General features: G+C 46.2%; 1 protein-coding gene across 8 annotated transcripts in view; it reads right to left on the bottom strand.

Moving 5' to 3' along the window:
* ADAMTS9 (ADAM metallopeptidase with thrombospondin type 1 motif 9) overlaps positions 1–17,116 on the bottom strand; it is an 84,875-nt gene that overhangs the window by 45,906 nt on the left and 21,853 nt on the right. For all 8 annotated transcript variants that reach the window (XR_012044554.1, XR_012044555.1, XM_072875739.1 and 5 more), the window contains 8 exons: positions 12,758–12,903; positions 6,512–6,693; positions 6,274–6,410; positions 5,441–5,558; positions 5,082–5,177; positions 2,111–2,277; positions 1,873–2,002; positions 1,169–1,295 (listed from right to left, as the gene is read on the bottom strand). Coding sequence is in view for 6 of the 8 variants with exons in the window: in XM_072875739.1 (XP_072731840.1) it covers positions 1,169–1,295; positions 1,873–2,002; positions 2,111–2,277; positions 5,082–5,177; positions 5,441–5,558; positions 6,274–6,410; positions 6,512–6,693; positions 12,758–12,903 (1,103 nt within the window). In the remaining 2 variants the exon portion in view is untranslated. The remainder of the gene's footprint in view (positions 1–1,168; positions 1,296–1,872; positions 2,003–2,110; positions 2,278–5,081; positions 5,178–5,440; positions 5,559–6,273; positions 6,411–6,511; positions 6,694–12,757; positions 12,904–17,116) is intronic.

The following is a 17,116-nucleotide window of genomic DNA, read 5'->3' as shown; positions in this document are numbered from 1 at the left end:
GGATTAGGGGTGTTCCCTCTGGATGGATGGACTCCCACCCTGCTGCCTCCTTCCTGGGAAGGGCAGCAAGGGCGGGTGCCGGTGGCCCTCAAGGACCCATCTGGAGATACACCCCTGCTTTACACCGGCCCCAGCTCTGGCAAGAGAAGCTGGACACCAGGCCTGACCCAGGGAGACGTCGGAGACCCTGGAGTCAACAGGAGCCGATTGCCCGGGGACAGAGGCAGGGACAGCCCCTGCGGGTCCGGGAGACCCCCGGGCTGGTCCGAGCGCCTGTGCGGGGCGCGCAGAGCCCCGCTCCTCTGCCGAGAGCGCAGCCTTCAGCGCAGCAGCCTTCAGCGCAGCGAGGAGGAGAGCAAGATCAAGGGGATCTGGAGTCAATAGCTCCTGAATGGCGGGAGCCCTCACATCCCTGCCTGCTTTTCAGACTCCTGCATTTGCCCTTCTCAGGTTTCCAACCTGTTGCAATGGCAACAGCTGTTACCGCGACAACCCGACCTACAGCCCCTACACAGCCCCTATACAGCCCCGGGTCTAACACAGCCAGAGGAACCCCTTGGGAAACACGGCCATCTGAATTGCTTCACCAGCAGCCGTTTAACGCTACCATATTTAAGCTCCAGAAAGGAAAACAGATTGCTTTTTAAAGGAAAATTGGTTGTAATGATTTAGGCCATGCTCCATCAATTCCAGCTCGCCAGGAGTTGTCTGGGGACAGCCCCAAACCCGCTCTACACTTAAGCCTATTCTTCGCTTTAAGCAATTGATGATAAATCCAAGTCTTAGTTACTCTTTTGTTTTGAGCATATGTTTTTCCCTCTTTGCAGGCTGTTTGTAGGATGGTGCTGAGCATTTCTGATCCAGGCAGATGCGAATTTCAGGCGCTGTATGGCACAGGGAGATTTTTCGACATTAGGTGAACTTTTTTTATAGTTAGCACTAATTTAATCCAACAAGAGATATGTGGAAATGTAGAAAAGTGTCTCTCAAAACACAGCTGGTGGATGTCAATCTCTCTTGGCTGACAAAGAGGCAACTGCTAATCCTTTTCTTTTTTAAAATCTAATACAGGCTGGTGAGAAAAGGAATTACGGTGAGAGGTGAAAGGAAAGAGGAGTAAACAATAAATATATGATGTAATGTATATACACGGCCGAGTAGAGTGCACCTTAATTCACATTCTGTGCTACAAGGCTCAGTGATGGGGTCAGGCTGGGGAATTCGATCACATCTTTGGTCCGACACCGTGAGTTGATCCGACTCTCTCGTACACACGGGTTTCCTTTTTCGTTCTCCTACATGGAAAAGAAATGCGTTGTTTGAATCATACAGGAAACTGATCAAATCAGTTATTTATTTTACTCCTCTTTTAGTAGCAATTAAGAGACATTTAATTATGCTTTTAAATATCTTTCAGAAAGAGGGAGGGGGTTAAGACTCTCTAAGAAGAGCAGAAGGGGTTTCACGCAGACGAGATGGACGCAGGCAGAGAGCTGCAGCACGCCTGCAAGGACGGGCTCTGTGTATTTCGCAGGTGGGAACGACTGGACGTCAGACCCCAAACCAGACACAGATACCTTTTGCAGCCTTAGGAAATGCCACATAACCTTTTCTGCGCTTGAGCTTCCTCACCTGCAAACCAGGTTGCAAGGCTGACCTGGCTCAGAGGGGCTGTAAAGCTGCCCTGCCCTGAAACCCAGCAGCAGCAGAGCAGTGCTACACCTCGTACGACGTTATCTGCTACTACAGCCCAGGGAAACAACCATGCCCGTAATGTCAGAATCTCAAAGAAATCAAACGGAGAGGGATTTGGCAGCACTGCTCAGATCCCAGATGAATCCAGGACAAAACTAAGCCTTCCCAAGCACCCACCTTGGCAGAGCTTACTGCAGGGCTGCCACGGGCCATACGCATTCCAGTAAAACTGCTGAGGTTTGTCCTCAATGGGGATATTAAATGTGTAACGAACGTCGGGATTGTACAAATTGCCCACTGATAAAACCTGGGAGAAAAAAAGATGAAGCAGAGTAAACCAACAGACTTTGCTGCCCACTGCTTTCAGTCCAATAATGCTGGGCAGACTTTTCCGCACGCACAACATATACTTCACCTGAAGCGTTATTTCTTGCTCAATCCGATCTGTAGAATTAATCCTTTCAATAGTATTATCCGATCCGCTGTATTCGATCACAGCATTCCCAACTTTGATTTCCCTTTTAAACATACTGACGACAAAGTCTCCATTTAATATAAAGTCTCCTTGACTGTTAGATAAGGCTGCATAGGTGCAAAAAACAAGAACTAAAGACGCAGAATTAACTCATATGTACATAATAATGTGGGTCATGCGCTCTCAGTGCTCTTTTTCATTGGGGTGGGAGGAAAAGCTCACTGGCACTCTCAATCAGAAAGGATGTGAAGGGAGCAGCAGAGCTCTTACAGACATTGTGCCTTCTCCTTTTTCCACCAGAGAGCCTCATTAAAACGGAGGCTGAATGCCTGAAGTTGTTGCTAAATAGTTCACCCATAACCCGGGGCAGAGAGATACCCAAAAGGCGTGCCGGGCCGGCTGCTGTACGCAGAACACACAGTCTGTATCCCCTCGTATACCGCAGAAATAATCCTGCCCAAATCTTTGTGCTAGCCGTGCGGATAGGGTGGTTTCCCTGTTGTTTCCAGGTGCGTTCTTAGGGTAAATGTATCTACCCTAATTGCCCAACGTCATTTTCTAGTAGATAATTACAGGGAGTTTGGTCACTATCTTCCCTTCTCTCCCTTTCTCTCCCTCTCCCTCCTCCCCCCGTACTTTTTATTATTCCAAATCTTAAGGTATGTGAAAGCACTGAAGGCTTAAAAGCCTAAATGCTTTATAAAAGGAACAGTTTCCTGAAAACAGCAGTCTGCTGCACAACTTCACACTAATGCGATTATGTAGCTAATTTCCTAAGTTAGTTTCCCCACCATTTCACCCATCACAGCTACGTTACTACAAAGCCTCTGTACTGAAAAATCTAAACTTAACACCAAAACACCAAAGGGAAGGTTTTTACACTGAATGAGGAGAGACAATGAAGCAAAACACTGCTCGGTAGCAAACAGACATAGATGGAGAAAAACTCACAAAGCAGATGCTATACTCAACCAAACTCCACACTTTGCAGGCTTTAATGTCATTAGGCAGTAGTAAAACTCATTAAAGGATTCCTTCCTGTTAGCTGTATCTCCTACAACAGTAGGTACATGTCTTGGACTTGATGACAACATCAAATTCCTCCTAAATTGTTAAGCAACTACAAGGTTCACAGTACTGAGGGCCCAAGATTTCACACTCAGTGAGCTGCAAAATAAGTGGACACATGCACACTTCTCATTTGCTTCTAGTCAGGCCTAATGCGAAGAGATGCTTTCCCAGCAATATTAAAGCAACATTAAAGAAGATTTGACTTCATTGCTTCCCAAGAAGATTAAAGGCCCTCCAAGAAGAGCTGAGAAGTTCTTTGGGGCTCCTTCTGGGGTGAACCAGTTTGAATAGGCACAACACAGGGAGGACTGTTTTTCTGGAAAAGAGGAAAAATGAAACGTATCTCCCTCCCCCAGGATGGAAAACTATCACACCTCAGTAAGGTTTTCTTGGTATTGATGTGCATTCGTGCTGCACCATCTCATTTCATTGCTGTGAACGTGCAGTAACGCTGCAAGGCGGCTGTAAGTGAACGGCCGCGTGTGTGCAGGGACAGACAGCCCTGTGTGACCCCAGTCTGGGGACGAGGACAGGGAGGACTCGCTCAGCCTTTTTCCTGAATGAACGGTCCAGCCACATGGATGACATTTCAGAGCAACAGCCAAAGCTGCCAGCACCGTCTCCCTTTGCTGCACGATAGTCTCCTCTACTCGTTTCTCAAGTGAGTTCCTTTACCTTTGATGGGCTAGGAACCACCCAGCCTAGTCCCGTTTTTACCATACCCAGTTACAGCAAGCACTCGGGCTAAGCCCCATATAGCAACGCAGGGATTTCACGAGATGAAACGAGATGCAGTGCCCTGCTCAGAGATGTAAATACGGGACCCCACGCTACTGGAGTGCAGCTGGCAGTGCCAGGCATGGGGCGTGCAAAAGAGGAGGAACAGAGCCAGGAGAGCAGCCATCTCCCTGGGACTGCAAGGGGCCGCAGTCTGAGTCCCTGCTCCATCCGCGGCCTGAACAGACTCTGAGGGACCCAAACAGGACTTAATGGCAAAACCAGCCTTCGACTGGCAGGTGTAACATCAGTCCTAACGTGCTTTTGTGTTATCTCCGCTACTGAACCCAAACAGAACTCTCTATGGGGTGAATTACTGATCAGCATGGTGGAAGAGACACACATGGCCATGCTACAAGCATATGTGCATGTAGCAGTCTGGTCTAACACAGCACCACGAGCATTTTAATCTGCCTCTAGAGACATACCCACAGATTAGAGAAAACAGTGACTATGAATGTCCAAACAGCCAAAGGCCAAGTTATTGTTAGGTTTAAATCAAACCAACATCTTTGGTGCAGGGTATTTCTTTATAGTTACATATCACTGTCAGGCAGGGACAAGAAGGGCTCAGTCTAAGTAAAATCAGAATTATTATTCTCAGAGGAATAGAAAATAATTTCTCTTCGGATTTGTTTGTATACCCGTCTTTCAGGGTACGGCATATTTACTCTCCAGCCAAGGCATGGTGACAGCAGAGACGTGTTAAGTTGCGATGAGGAGACTCCAGCAGAACTCAGAAGCTTGTTTGGTTTCCAGCTTTGTGCCTCAGCTGCCCCCCACAGCCCAGACTCAATAGTCCCTCCCAGACCCAGAGACACCCTAAGGGGATATTTCTCATAATCTGTGAACCTCCCAAACTTTGCATCAAGGATGGCATGAACAAAAAGAAGGAACAAGATAAGGCTGAAGGTTTGGTAGACATATGAGAGAAATTCTCGATAAGAAAACATCTCCCTCAAATGAATTCTTCATCCTCTCTAGCAGAGAGCAGCCAGTAGATATATCACCACAACCAGACAATAAAGCAGATCTCTGGACTGAAACAAGGACTGCAACTCACCCAGGTAGTTGTCATCCTCTGGTTTCCCTGAGTAACTGTGCTGACGCACATCAATATTAGTTGCACCAGCTGGGATGCGGACCACAACGTTATAGCCTAGAAAAGATTTAACAGAAAGTCAAGGCTATTACACAGACATTTCATTCGCTTTTTATGGGGGAAGGGAAATGAGCAAAATTACCTCACATTACACAAGCTGATACTTTTCATTTAGAGATAGCATAAATAGTTATAAAATGGAATACGCTATAGCTAGAAGGATTTTGAATTTTACATCACTGCTTTTGTAGATTAAGTGTGGTAATGGCTTTTATAGACCCGCATTTTTCACTATAAAGTTTTTAGCAACAGATTCTTACCATAATGCACCGTGTTAAATGTGCCTGCAACAGTTTTGCATGAAGAATTATCCCCACCACAAACACCACATTTATCTCTTCTTGCTTTTGAATTCAGCACGTGATCGCATCCTGCTTGCTTTAAGAGAAAAATTGAAAAAACTAGATTGAGCAAATACAGACTAGAACAGCATTTACAAACCTCCCAATTAAGGCACACAAAAGCTTTGTATGCAAAAGGCTGCAGTGAGACAAATTGTTTGGCTTCCCCACATTTTTCCACTGACTTACAGTGTGGCCATCCCACACCATTTTCAAACAAAAGACTTTTTTACGAAGTGAGAACCAGAACTGCCATTTGCACCAGGCAATGCCTTCGCTAGAGAAAACTTCTTGCATTGGTTGTTCCCATAGAGAAACGCGTGAAAAATAATTGTGAATGGAAACGTAAAGTGCTCTGACCAGGAAGAACCGGGGCAGAGCACAGAAGGAAGCATCATTTGGATTCAGGCTCGGACCTCCACAGCCCTCAGTAACTTAGGGCAGCCGTACAGACATCCTCCTACATGTCTTGGTAGTGTTAGGTTTACGGTTGGACTCGATGATCTTAAAGGTCTTTTCCAACCTATACGATTCTGTGATTCTGTACAGACATCCTCCACACGTGGCTCTTCTGCAGATCTGGAGGTTGGCACAAGCTTCAGACCAGCCAGGGCTCGTGGAGCCTGCGGACGCTGCCAGCAGCCCCCGAGTGAAGCGGGCACGCCAACAACCGGGTGGAGCAAGGTGCAGAAGCGCCGTCCTGCCACGCAAAACTGCAATCACCCTCGCTAAAGAGAAGGGAAAAGACTTACCCGGCAAAGGCCCTGCACGCAGATGTCATTCGTGTCGGGGCTGCAGGGCGTCCCGTCGATGACGCGATCCCGCAGCTGGTAATACGCTGTGTTTCCCGCCACTCGGCAGAACAACTTGCACCGATCCTTCATCAGGACTGGGGATGAGGGGGAGGAAAACCAGAAGCACGTTATCCAAATGCCATCACCCTGACATGGTGACGCAGGAGGCAGGACCTGCATCCCCCCTGCCACTTACTGCCGCTATATTTGGGAACCCAGCGCACGTTCGTGGGCAGCCCGTTGATGTTAAAGTGCTTCCCATCGAAGTCGGCGCACTGCTCGTCCCGGAAATCCTTCTTCAGCTTTGAGCACGGTTCGGTGTTGCAGGATTTAAACTTCATGCGACGACCCACGCAGTATTTCCCACCATTTTTAGGCCTGCAGAAACAAGAAAGAGAAGCTGGCTGGGATCAGGCTGGAAATGAGATGCAATTGCAGTTCTGCAAACTCTTCAGCACAGTCAGTATTTGCAGCACCATTTTGATGGCTCCGTCTACATCTATGCACGTCTTTAATTAATATCCCAGGCGGACAAGAAAGAAAGATTATGCAGGTGTCTAATAAAAAAAGACCATATATGTGATGCTAAAAAGGGATGAAAAAGGGAATATTTGCTCTCTGATGAATGTAGAGGTAGTGAGAGAAGCTAGAGAGGAAAAGCAACATCTTTGTCCCCATTGAGGGTTTAGTTTCACACTGAGGGATCCCATCCAGAGAGACCATCCCTCCATAAACCCATCGGTCCCATGGATTTGCTGGCTGAGACTTTGCACCTGATCTAGAGGGTTGCAAATAACTAAACATCATGACAGAAAGGAGAAAGAGGCTGAAAGGCCAGGCAGCACTTAGTCCTTCAGGATTTCTATCTCAAAACAGTGGAAATGGTAATGCTAGACACTTTTAAACAACTTTATCTCCATGTATTCCAGAAAGCACCAAAGATGGCCAATAAATACTTTACCCCTATTTTATAGTAGGATGACTCTGGTATAAACTGGGGAGAGTGATATCATCCAAGCCACATAAATGCCAGCGGATAAGCCTAGGAGAAACTGTCATTTTGAATTTCCCAACCCCAGATTCAGGGCTGTAGTCATAAAGCTATTTTTGTCCTCGTATGTAGACGGAGCCTTTGCCAGATAACAGCTCACTTCGGGGACCGAAAAAGCCTCTCCTGCTCCAGCTGCTGTCAGCAGCGGTGCGGGAGCGAGCTACACGTGGACGGCATCGGAGGAGCCCAGCAGAAGGCACTTTTCTGGTGAGGACTTATTTTCAGCTATGGCAATGCTGTGAGGAAAGTACCCTTGGGATAGAAGCTATCCTATTTACTGTCTGTTCAAAGGACACTTCTTCTAGAAACTCGGGTAAGATTTCATACGCCTCGCTATGTGCAGCCTTCTATGCATATAATAAATTGTAATAATAAAATTAAAAAGGATGCACTGTGCTTTAAACGTTCCAAAAAAATCCAACATCTCTGCTGCTCTCTCCTGAAACTTCAAATGAAACTGGGCGGGCTTGGTGGAGGCTTCTACAAGCTACCACCATTAATACACGTAATAAAAACTGCACTACCACCCAAGCAGCTTTGCTTTTCCCTGATGTTACCGAAGGAAAGATATTGCAATCTGGATGAAATGTTGGCAGGGTCAACTTGGGCAAAGCTGTAATTATCCAAAAGGGAGTAATTATACCAACTAGGACCTGCACTGAGGGGAGATGAAGTTAACATGCACCCCAGCCATCAGCATGGGAAAGCTTCCACTGGCTGAGGTTAGCCCTGGCTCGTCCCTTTAACAAACCAGTGCCTTTACTCCCACAAATAACAATTCCTCACTCTTACGTTTGAAAGCTATCTGTGACTCAAGTAGCAGAGTTCCCATGAAATAAACGGAGAGACAGAGGCACACAGAGGGGCTTGCACTTGCTGAAAGACTACCTGCAAAGCGGGGAAGGGCAGGCAGAATTCCCACCAGCCCATCGCACCATGCTAGGGATGCTCACAGGTCTGGCAGAAGGAGTTGTCTCCTTTAGCAGCCACAGGTGAGATGCAGAGCACCACCAGCTACACACACGGGATTTTTCCTGCCAGCATCCTCTCCTGGCTGAGACATGCACTGCCGTGGTGCAGACCCCTCAAATCCTATCCTAAATGCTGAGGGGTATGATTTGTCTTTAGGCACAGCCTGGAGCCGTAGCTGGTAACATCAGCTCTACCTGCTCCAAGGGCGACTCTCACATGCCACCTGGAAACTAAACGTGTATCGCTTGCAAAGGCTTCTGGTGCTTGCAATTAGGCAAGTAACAGTGCTAAAAAGCCCAACCAACCGCACAGCGCCTGGTGCAGATTTCAGTTTACAGACGGATTTCACACCAGTTCCTAGCGGACCAAGCCTAAACCTGGTTTCTACCGATTTAGTCTATTCTCCACCTTGCTATGACAAACAACTTGGATTAATTTAACTGATTACACTTGGGACCGCTCCAGAGCTAACCCAGCACAGCAGCCCCTGCGGACGCATCCCGGACTCCTCCTGCCTCGCAGGCTCAGTGGTGATTGCTGGGGGTTTCCCACTGCCGGAGTCCATCCCACGGACTATTCCCATGCAGGCACGTTATCTACCTCCAGCTACAACGGGACATTTTGACCATCTCACTACACAGCGCATGGGGAAACTTCTTAGCTGTGGCAGCAGCACACTCCAGACCTCGGTGAGCCCAAATCTTTCATGGGGCAGTTAACAGGAGTCATCATTTTCACTTCGAAAGCATTTATAGTGCAGCAGGACTGCTGCGGTTTGATAAAGGCAAATTATGCAAACCTCTAGCAAGGCATTTCTTCACAAAAATTGCAAATACAACATTTTTATGGTAAACACATTGCTTCCACTATAAATCAATTTAATTAAAATGAGACTTCTAAATATTAAGTTAGTTAAGAACAACACGCAGGAGCCTTTTTTTTAAGGGTATGTCTAGCAAAATCCAAAGATCCCAAGCTACTGTACAGTTTCCTTTTCTCTAGACATGACCCGTGAGATTGAGATAACATTGAACACATGGACACACCACAAACTGAAGGATGCTAAAACTTGCCATCGTGTTGCAAACTGTCAGCTTTGTAACTGTGGCAGTAAATCTCCCCGCAGCCAGCGTTCGGGGCTGAAGCACACTCACACTTCTGACATTTCAAAACAGCCCCAAACCACCCTGACAGTTGTAGGGTGTTTTTAAACCAGCATTGCTTTTCACAGAGTCTGAGTAAACAGAAAGAGCTGACCCTGGAAAATAAGTCAGCCTGATATAACATCGATTTTCAGTGTCATGAAGAAATAGGGGATACTTCACACTACATAATATTTTTATGGATAATCATCAACGATGTACCGCAGAGACGGAAGGGAAAGCAGTGCATGCATAGAAACCTCCTTGTTCTCTCTTGACTTCCCTTCTCTCTGAATCACTTACTTGACCAAAAAATGGCCGGTGTGGACCCAGTTTCTACCTAGCATCATTCCCCCTACAAGCTCGTGCACACACCCCGGCTTCGTTGCGTTCCTCCCAGCACGTCTTAAATAGGCAATGCTTAATGCATCACCTGCAACTACTAACCTTGAACATTTTCACACGCAGACCTCGAGGCAGCACCCGACTCTCAGAGCCCCAGGAGCACCAGGCAGAGGCACCTTGCTGAGAAGCACAGTTTTGGGGGTGCTTTGCACGTGCTCAGCCCCAGGGGTAGCAGCTCTGCCTGAGGGCACTCAGACTGCCACAACGAAAGGACCTGGAGACCAACTCTGGGGCACGTGTGCTCATCTGCTCGCCTGCCTGTGTCTGTGCTCATGCAGTGACCACAGAAAAATCTGTGAAGCCCTAGTGTGCACAGATCGGTTTGAGATCTCCTTCGCAGCATCCCGGGAAGCAGTACAGTGGCCAGCACAGTTATCTATAGGTGCGTTTACGTGTCGAGTGCAGGCAGCTTTCCGCACAGGTGGATACTTTTGTGACGGACTAAAATGCAGACGTGATCAGACTCGCATCCAGAGATAACGCTCCCCCATCCAGAAAGCCATTCCTGAAAACAGGGCTCCTGGTATTGACATCTTATGAAATATGCCTTTTCCCCATAATTCTGCAGCTACGCCTTGCTTTGCAAACCAGGGCTTGCACCACAGACCCCCTACGTGACAGGCTGCAGCCGTGGGCTTTGTCTGTACCAGCCAGCCTCAAATTCCCAAGTGGGCAATCTTGGTGGGAAGGGTCTGGTCTGGTTAGCTAATGCATTCCTTCAGTGTATGTCAAAACACAGTCTGCTGCCATTTCAGAGGCTTACAGCTCTTCCTACAGCCCTGCAAGATACTCGTCCACGTAGGTGTCAGAGCACATTACAGAGGCAGGAGCTGCAGCCTTATTTTCTGTACCATGGCAGGGGGGTTCATTTTCAATGCCAGATTTAACACAATATTTTATTGGCGTGCAAGGTACCACCCCAGATTCTTGTGTACAGAAAAAGCTTTAAAAAGCTAAACCATCTTCGAATGTAAAAGACTTACTGAAAACTATTTCAGACCTTACTTAAGGTACCTGGCTTGGTTTTCCTGCCTTCTACGACAGAGGAGAAATGGGGACTAGACCTATTCTGTATATTTTTGAAGTACTTTGAAAAGCGGGAGAGGCAGGAGAGTACCCGGCAGCGTCTCATCCACTTGCATGGTCTCAGCAGCCTCCCTGATAACGGGGACGCAGATGGTGGGAGCCCATGCCATGATTTCAAATTACGGGGACAAAACAACAGAGCCGGTGTAAAGCTCTGTGGACGGTGCTAGGACAGGCGGCTCAGCGTGGAGACTTCGCGAGGGGTTGGAGAAGAGGCCAGTGCCAGCTACGTGGCTCTCAAAAGGGAGCCTGGAAAATAACCACTATTAAAGATAAGCGCTGGGGATTTCACAGGCAGCTTAGTGCCTAGCATATTTAGGTGCTTTTGCAAATCCCAGCCAAAGTCATATGCCTCATGAAACACCAAGATACAAAACACAAGCTATAAGAGAAGATGAAATATAAAATCCCTTGGCTAGCCTTTAGGATAAAGGAGATTTTTCTATCACAAAAAGCTATCAGTCCAAACAGATCCCTATCCAGAAGATGGGAATACATCTCACTGACAGCATCCGAAGGTTCAGCAGCATAGCTATTTTTGCCTGTGGAAAGATATTTTATTTTTCTGTCTCCATGGCTACTGGAAGACCATATGGCGTGTGCTGACTCAGCACAGCGAGACAAGAACTGCTTTGTGCTTGTGTGTTTCTCAACATCATTTTAATTAACGTGCTGGTGTCTGACTCCCTTAGCCTCAACCCTTCTCTTCTCTTTCGACACTTGCCCAGCCGTGCTGAGCCAGCCTCTCCTGTCACTTCAGCACCGGTGCCACGGCTACAAGCTCTCCCTTCTCCCATTAGCAGTGATGAGACCGTCACTGGCACATCACTAATGGCAATTTCCTTGGCAATAAGCCGTCCAACACCAATGACGAGAAAGTGGAATGAGCCTGCTCAATCTTTTTAAGACCCCAAGGTCCGACCAGCTCCGCAGACCCCTCTCCTCTCCGTGTCTCAGTCCCAAATGAGAGCCTGGAAAGCATCCTGCCCACCCGTTCTTGCTCTCGTGGGCTGAAAGGAGGCAGTTAAACAGAAACCAGCACAGTTCACAATTTATGTAAACAGGCTGTTTTCATACCAGTTGCTCAACCTATTACTAATATTTCGCTGGCCACACATTCATCTCCTTGAAGCCCACGGCAAAATTCCCTGCCATTTCAAAGGGTGCAGGATTTTGCATTCCAGGCTGACAGCAAACATTTCTGAGCGCCGCTTTTTAATGGGGTACAGATTTCTGCTGAGGTTTGGCTAGTCTGCACCAGCTGACATATAACTGTATAAAGGATCAGCTGCAAAAGCAGCCAAAGGCTGCAAAACCAGACAAAGCAGGAGTAAAATGGTAGAAAACTGTGTAAAGGATCTGGCCTGTAGGAACAGCTGCAAAAGCAGCCAAAAGCAGGGGTAAAATGGTGAAAAATGGATAAACACATGGCTCCTTCCCTGCTCCCTCCTTTCTGATCCACAACTTTGGAGGAAGAAAAACGCCTTTGGAAGTGGGACCCCAGCTGTGCCTCCCAAGGAAAACAGGAGGCAATAAACTCGTGCAGATATTAGCTTTTTCCTTTTGTCTCTGTTGAACGGATCCCTTTTTAGTGCACTTTACCCACAAACCAAACCTGTGACCGGCTCCTCCTGGGTTCCTACGCTGCCTCGTCTGTGCCAGGCAAAGCCACCGGTCCCTGGGGCACACGTGGGCTGGGGACAGCCGAAGGGGATTTCAGCCCATTTGGGCAACCCAGCTGCTTTTCCCCATTTCACCCACCAGCGCTTCCCCTCCGTGCACTTACTCGGGCCTGTTGCACTCTCGTATTGCCGTCTTTATGCCGCCGCCGCAGGTTCTCGAGCAGGTCCCAAAAGGGCTCCACGTCCCCCACGCTCCGTCTATCACCGGCGCCTCTCGCTCTTTGGGCACGCACATCCCAAACCGGCAGTGCTGCATGCAAAGGAGAGAGACGGGAAAGGTTTGCATTGCTTTTGCATTTTGAGCAGACAAACAGTGACCAGCCTGGACGACAAAACTCAGGCTTACTTATTTCTCAACCACATGCAAAACGCAGCAAAGATTTTGCAATCAAATAAAATTGAACTTTACTTTTTGTCTGTCACACCCATATTTTTCTTTCTCTGCACCCTTAAATGGAGAAGCGCAGGCAAGGTGCTGAGTCCACAGGAGTGATTTATGGGAAGAGGACTGAGGACAACAGCAACCACCGAATATGCCCTGTTTACTGGTGCCGAACAGCACGGCAACGCTCGCGGCACTGGCTTTTCAAAAAGCTGCTTATCTGATTTCCTGGAGAGCAGCAGGAACCACAGAGTGTCAGGGGAGGAGACAGGCAACGGGGAAAACACCAGGGAAAACTCAAACCTCCCCACAGCTGTACAAAGCACGAAAGGAAACTTCCAAATCCAAAGGGCAAATAAAATAGAAAAATGAATTCCTCAAACCAAAGTATTTTTTTTTTCACTCAGCCATAACACGGGACTTGCCAAGGCCTGGCCTACACTTTTGTTTTCCAGCTATAACTCTTGTTTTCTTTTGTTTGGAAAACTGGCTTAAATTATCTTGGCAAGCCCCTGTCCCCATTTTTATGATATAAATTGTGTCCCTTTGGGGTATGTTTGCTAGTTCGACTACACAGACTTCTGGAGAGGGGAAATCTAGGGGAGAGTCACCTTCTGGCCCCACCAGAGTGATGGAAAAGTGTCCCCAGGACCTCTGAGAGCAGGGCTTCCCTCTCACCGATCAGTGCTCGCTAAAGCAGATTTAAACCCAGAGATGTGCTCATCTGCTGGCAGATGCCTAAATCTTTGCAATTATAGGAAGCCCAAACATTGCTGATTGCTCACAGATTAGAAGAGGTTACAGACTTAAAGAAGAAAACACGTAGTGCATCATTAAAATATTCCCTTGCAATATTTCTCTGCACCAGATGCTGTTTAGGTAGGGAAACACCTGACAATCTTTATGGCAACGGGGTTGAATTTACTGATGTGCCATGTTTTTCCAGCCCTTTCACTAATATCAGAACAAGGCTGTATCAAGACACACCACAAGCTCACCCCCCTTTTTAGACATCCTTATGAATCACCTTAGAGAAAGTTATCTAGGAAAACAGAGCAAAATCAAACTATCATGGGGGTTGTGCAGCCAGCTCATAGGACACTGCGGCTCTGCAGCGTGTTTAACACCTTTTGCCCACGATGCCAGCTTGCCACGTTGCTTTGCTGATGAAGAACGCTGATCTCAGGTGCATTTGCCTAAAGGGCATGGTTTGCAGGACAGCTGAACAACTCATAGCTTGGGCCCTAAATGTGGCATTTGCTCAGAGATGAGCATGGCTGCAATGTGCTCTGGATTTGCTTTCATCTGAAGATTTGATTCCTCAGATAGAAACTGGCTGAAAAATATCTGCCACAGTAAAGGACAGGAATAAAATAAGCTGAAATGCCTGTTTCTTTGCTGCAGGACAAACCCTTACGATGCACAGCTCCTCCTGGCATTTAGAGGGTGGAAAAACTGCAGGATGGGGACCTCTATGCCAGTCCTGTACAGGGGCAAAGAGGTCCGACAGCTATCATTAACGTACAAAAATACATGACACCAATCCAACAGTGCTGTCCCGGTGGAGAACTTCTCGCAGCAATGTTGATGCTCACAGCTAAATATATAACCAGAGTCATGCTTGGCACCACTGACCCAGAGAAGACGACTGAATAGCTAACTAGTGAATGTACACAGCTAACAGACCGTGACATGACCTATATGTCTCCCATCCGATGGTTGAGAATTAACCAGGAAATCACCTACATCCCTTGATTTTATTAAAAATTGGGGGTTTGGAGTTGATGGTAAATCAAAGGGGGGAAAAAAAGAGCAGCTGTTTTAAATAAACAGCAAGAGTATCTTATGGAAACGCAATGGTGTTTCTTGGAACCACACTGTGAATAGTCTGGCTGTGCAACCTTCATGCCTTTTGTATTTTAAAAATAATTTCTGTGTTGAGTTACAACAGAAAAACTAAACAGCCTGCCAGGGTTCTCTTTCCTATGAGCTTACAGATCAGAGAATGAAGAGAATAAAAGAGTTTTTGTCTGGAGCAAGTTCAAAATAACTTAGACACACACTTGAGCAGGAGAGCAATGGCAGGGACGGGAGACACTACAACAGACTTTCCTTGCCTTTGTCTTGCCGCTGGAGTCCCAGATAATTCACCAAATCCAGCTCCCATCCCTGGGCTGACTTTGGCTGAATAGATTAGCAGGGGGCAGACAAGTGCTGTGAAGCTTCATGCATGCATAACATATACGCTACCTGCTGCCATACGGCAGGAGACAGAAATGATTACTATTCGTCTACTCTTCTTTTACCATTCTTTAAACAACCCTGAAAACCACAAGAGATAGAGGCCCAAGTTTACGACCCTCTTTATTTTCTTTCAGTGATTTATTTCCACCCAACAATGCACTGGTGCTGTGAAACACTGTAAACCATCACAACTGGTGCTCACCCAGCAAAGGCCAAACTCTGGGCTGGGCTTATTACTTGATTTAGCGATATCAAATTCAGTGTCCTCACATGCAAAATATGCATAAGCTAATACTCCCATGTTGTTTTAGTGTCCTTGATTTAAGAATAAATTTAGAGCCTGGTTAAATCTACATCCCAGTAGTTTTAACTAGATTTTTCTTAGCTCCCTCATTTCCAAAGATATCTCCATTAAAAATGGCATAGTGTTTTCTCCATCTGCCAATCCATATATTACAGGCTTTAAACATGCAGACTTGAGACAAGGCATTAGTCAGCGAGCAGCAGTTTGATGGGGCTCCTGGCCACAGCAGAGTACCAAAATAGTGATTTATTCCAATGAAAAGCACTCCAGACTCGCACCTCAGCACTTCACAAGCCCAAGTAAACACTGAGGAGAAGAGAGCTTATGATGATCCAAACCTTAAGCTTGAATTAAACCAACACACAGATACAAGAATTACTCTGTAAAGCCTTTTTGTGAGAATACATTCAAATGCCTGAACATGAGTGGACTGCATTAGCTTTTCTTAAAAGCCCATCTGCTCTCAGCTGAGAAGTTCAGGTCACACTTGTCTAATTTGTCTAAACTTGTCAAATTGTCTAAATTTGTGGACTGAAATGTTTTTGCTTACACGGTCTTTATTAAGAGCCATGCAGCTGGACACTGCCTCTTGGATGACATGGTAACTCTGAGGAGGTGCTAATCTGCTCAACTGCAGTTGTTTGCACATCACTCTGGCCATATCCAAGGGTAACGGCAGGTTTGTCGGAACAAAATTGAAGCCCAGATTTTTGGAATTTCAAGAAAATAGTTATTTTTGAGCTTCCAGCAGTGAGCAGACCCCAAGCTCACAAATGGAGAAGTTGAAAACACAAGGTCTCAAGTCAAAGGGACTCCACAGATGCCTAAGCTTTATCCTGAGTCTCAAAAAAGGGGGGATTTTACATAAAAACGTTAAATATTGGAGCACCACTGGCTCCAAAGAGTAGCACAGGAATAGGATTTCCAACCACATCTCTAATGCACATTCTCAACAATAAAAGCAAACGTGTTGACTGCGCTTTTCCCTAAGAAAGGAAGGTAAATTGATACATTATGCCCATTGTCTTGAAGGAAATCAGTCAAGTGTTGTTGAACAATTGACTTTTCAGACACATGCAACAAAAGATTAATTACTAAGCCTTTATGGAAACTTATATCTAAAATAGCATCCAGATATTTTTATTAAAATACATTTGAAAGACTATGAATTAAAATGTTGACTCTTTCTAAAGAAAACTTTAACTGTTGATCATTAATAGCCAGAAAGCAAATTTTTAAGCTATACCTTGTAGAATAACATCACACTTTTTTTGCTAGACCTAGATGGAGAATATTTCTGTTCAGACAAAAATTCTGAAAACTAGTTGGCATTTTTCTTCAAAAGCTTCAGTATCTCAATAAAATAAAAAGAAAAATCTTCTCAACTATTTTTCTCCAGATCTGGACAACTAAAAACTAAATACTTATTCTAGAAACCACAATGCTAGCTGGAAACTAGCATTGCGCATGGAAATTGAAAGTTTCTATGAATTACTGCCAAAACTGTTCCATGCAGAAAATGTCAACCAGTTC

The sequence above is a fragment of the Ciconia boyciana genome, chromosome 11 (assembly GCF_034638445.1).
Source record: "Ciconia boyciana chromosome 11, ASM3463844v1, whole genome shotgun sequence".
In the NCBI taxonomy this organism is placed as follows: domain Eukaryota; kingdom Metazoa; phylum Chordata; class Aves; order Ciconiiformes; family Ciconiidae; genus Ciconia; species Ciconia boyciana.
This window is presented reverse-complemented; position numbering and strand designations above follow the sequence as displayed.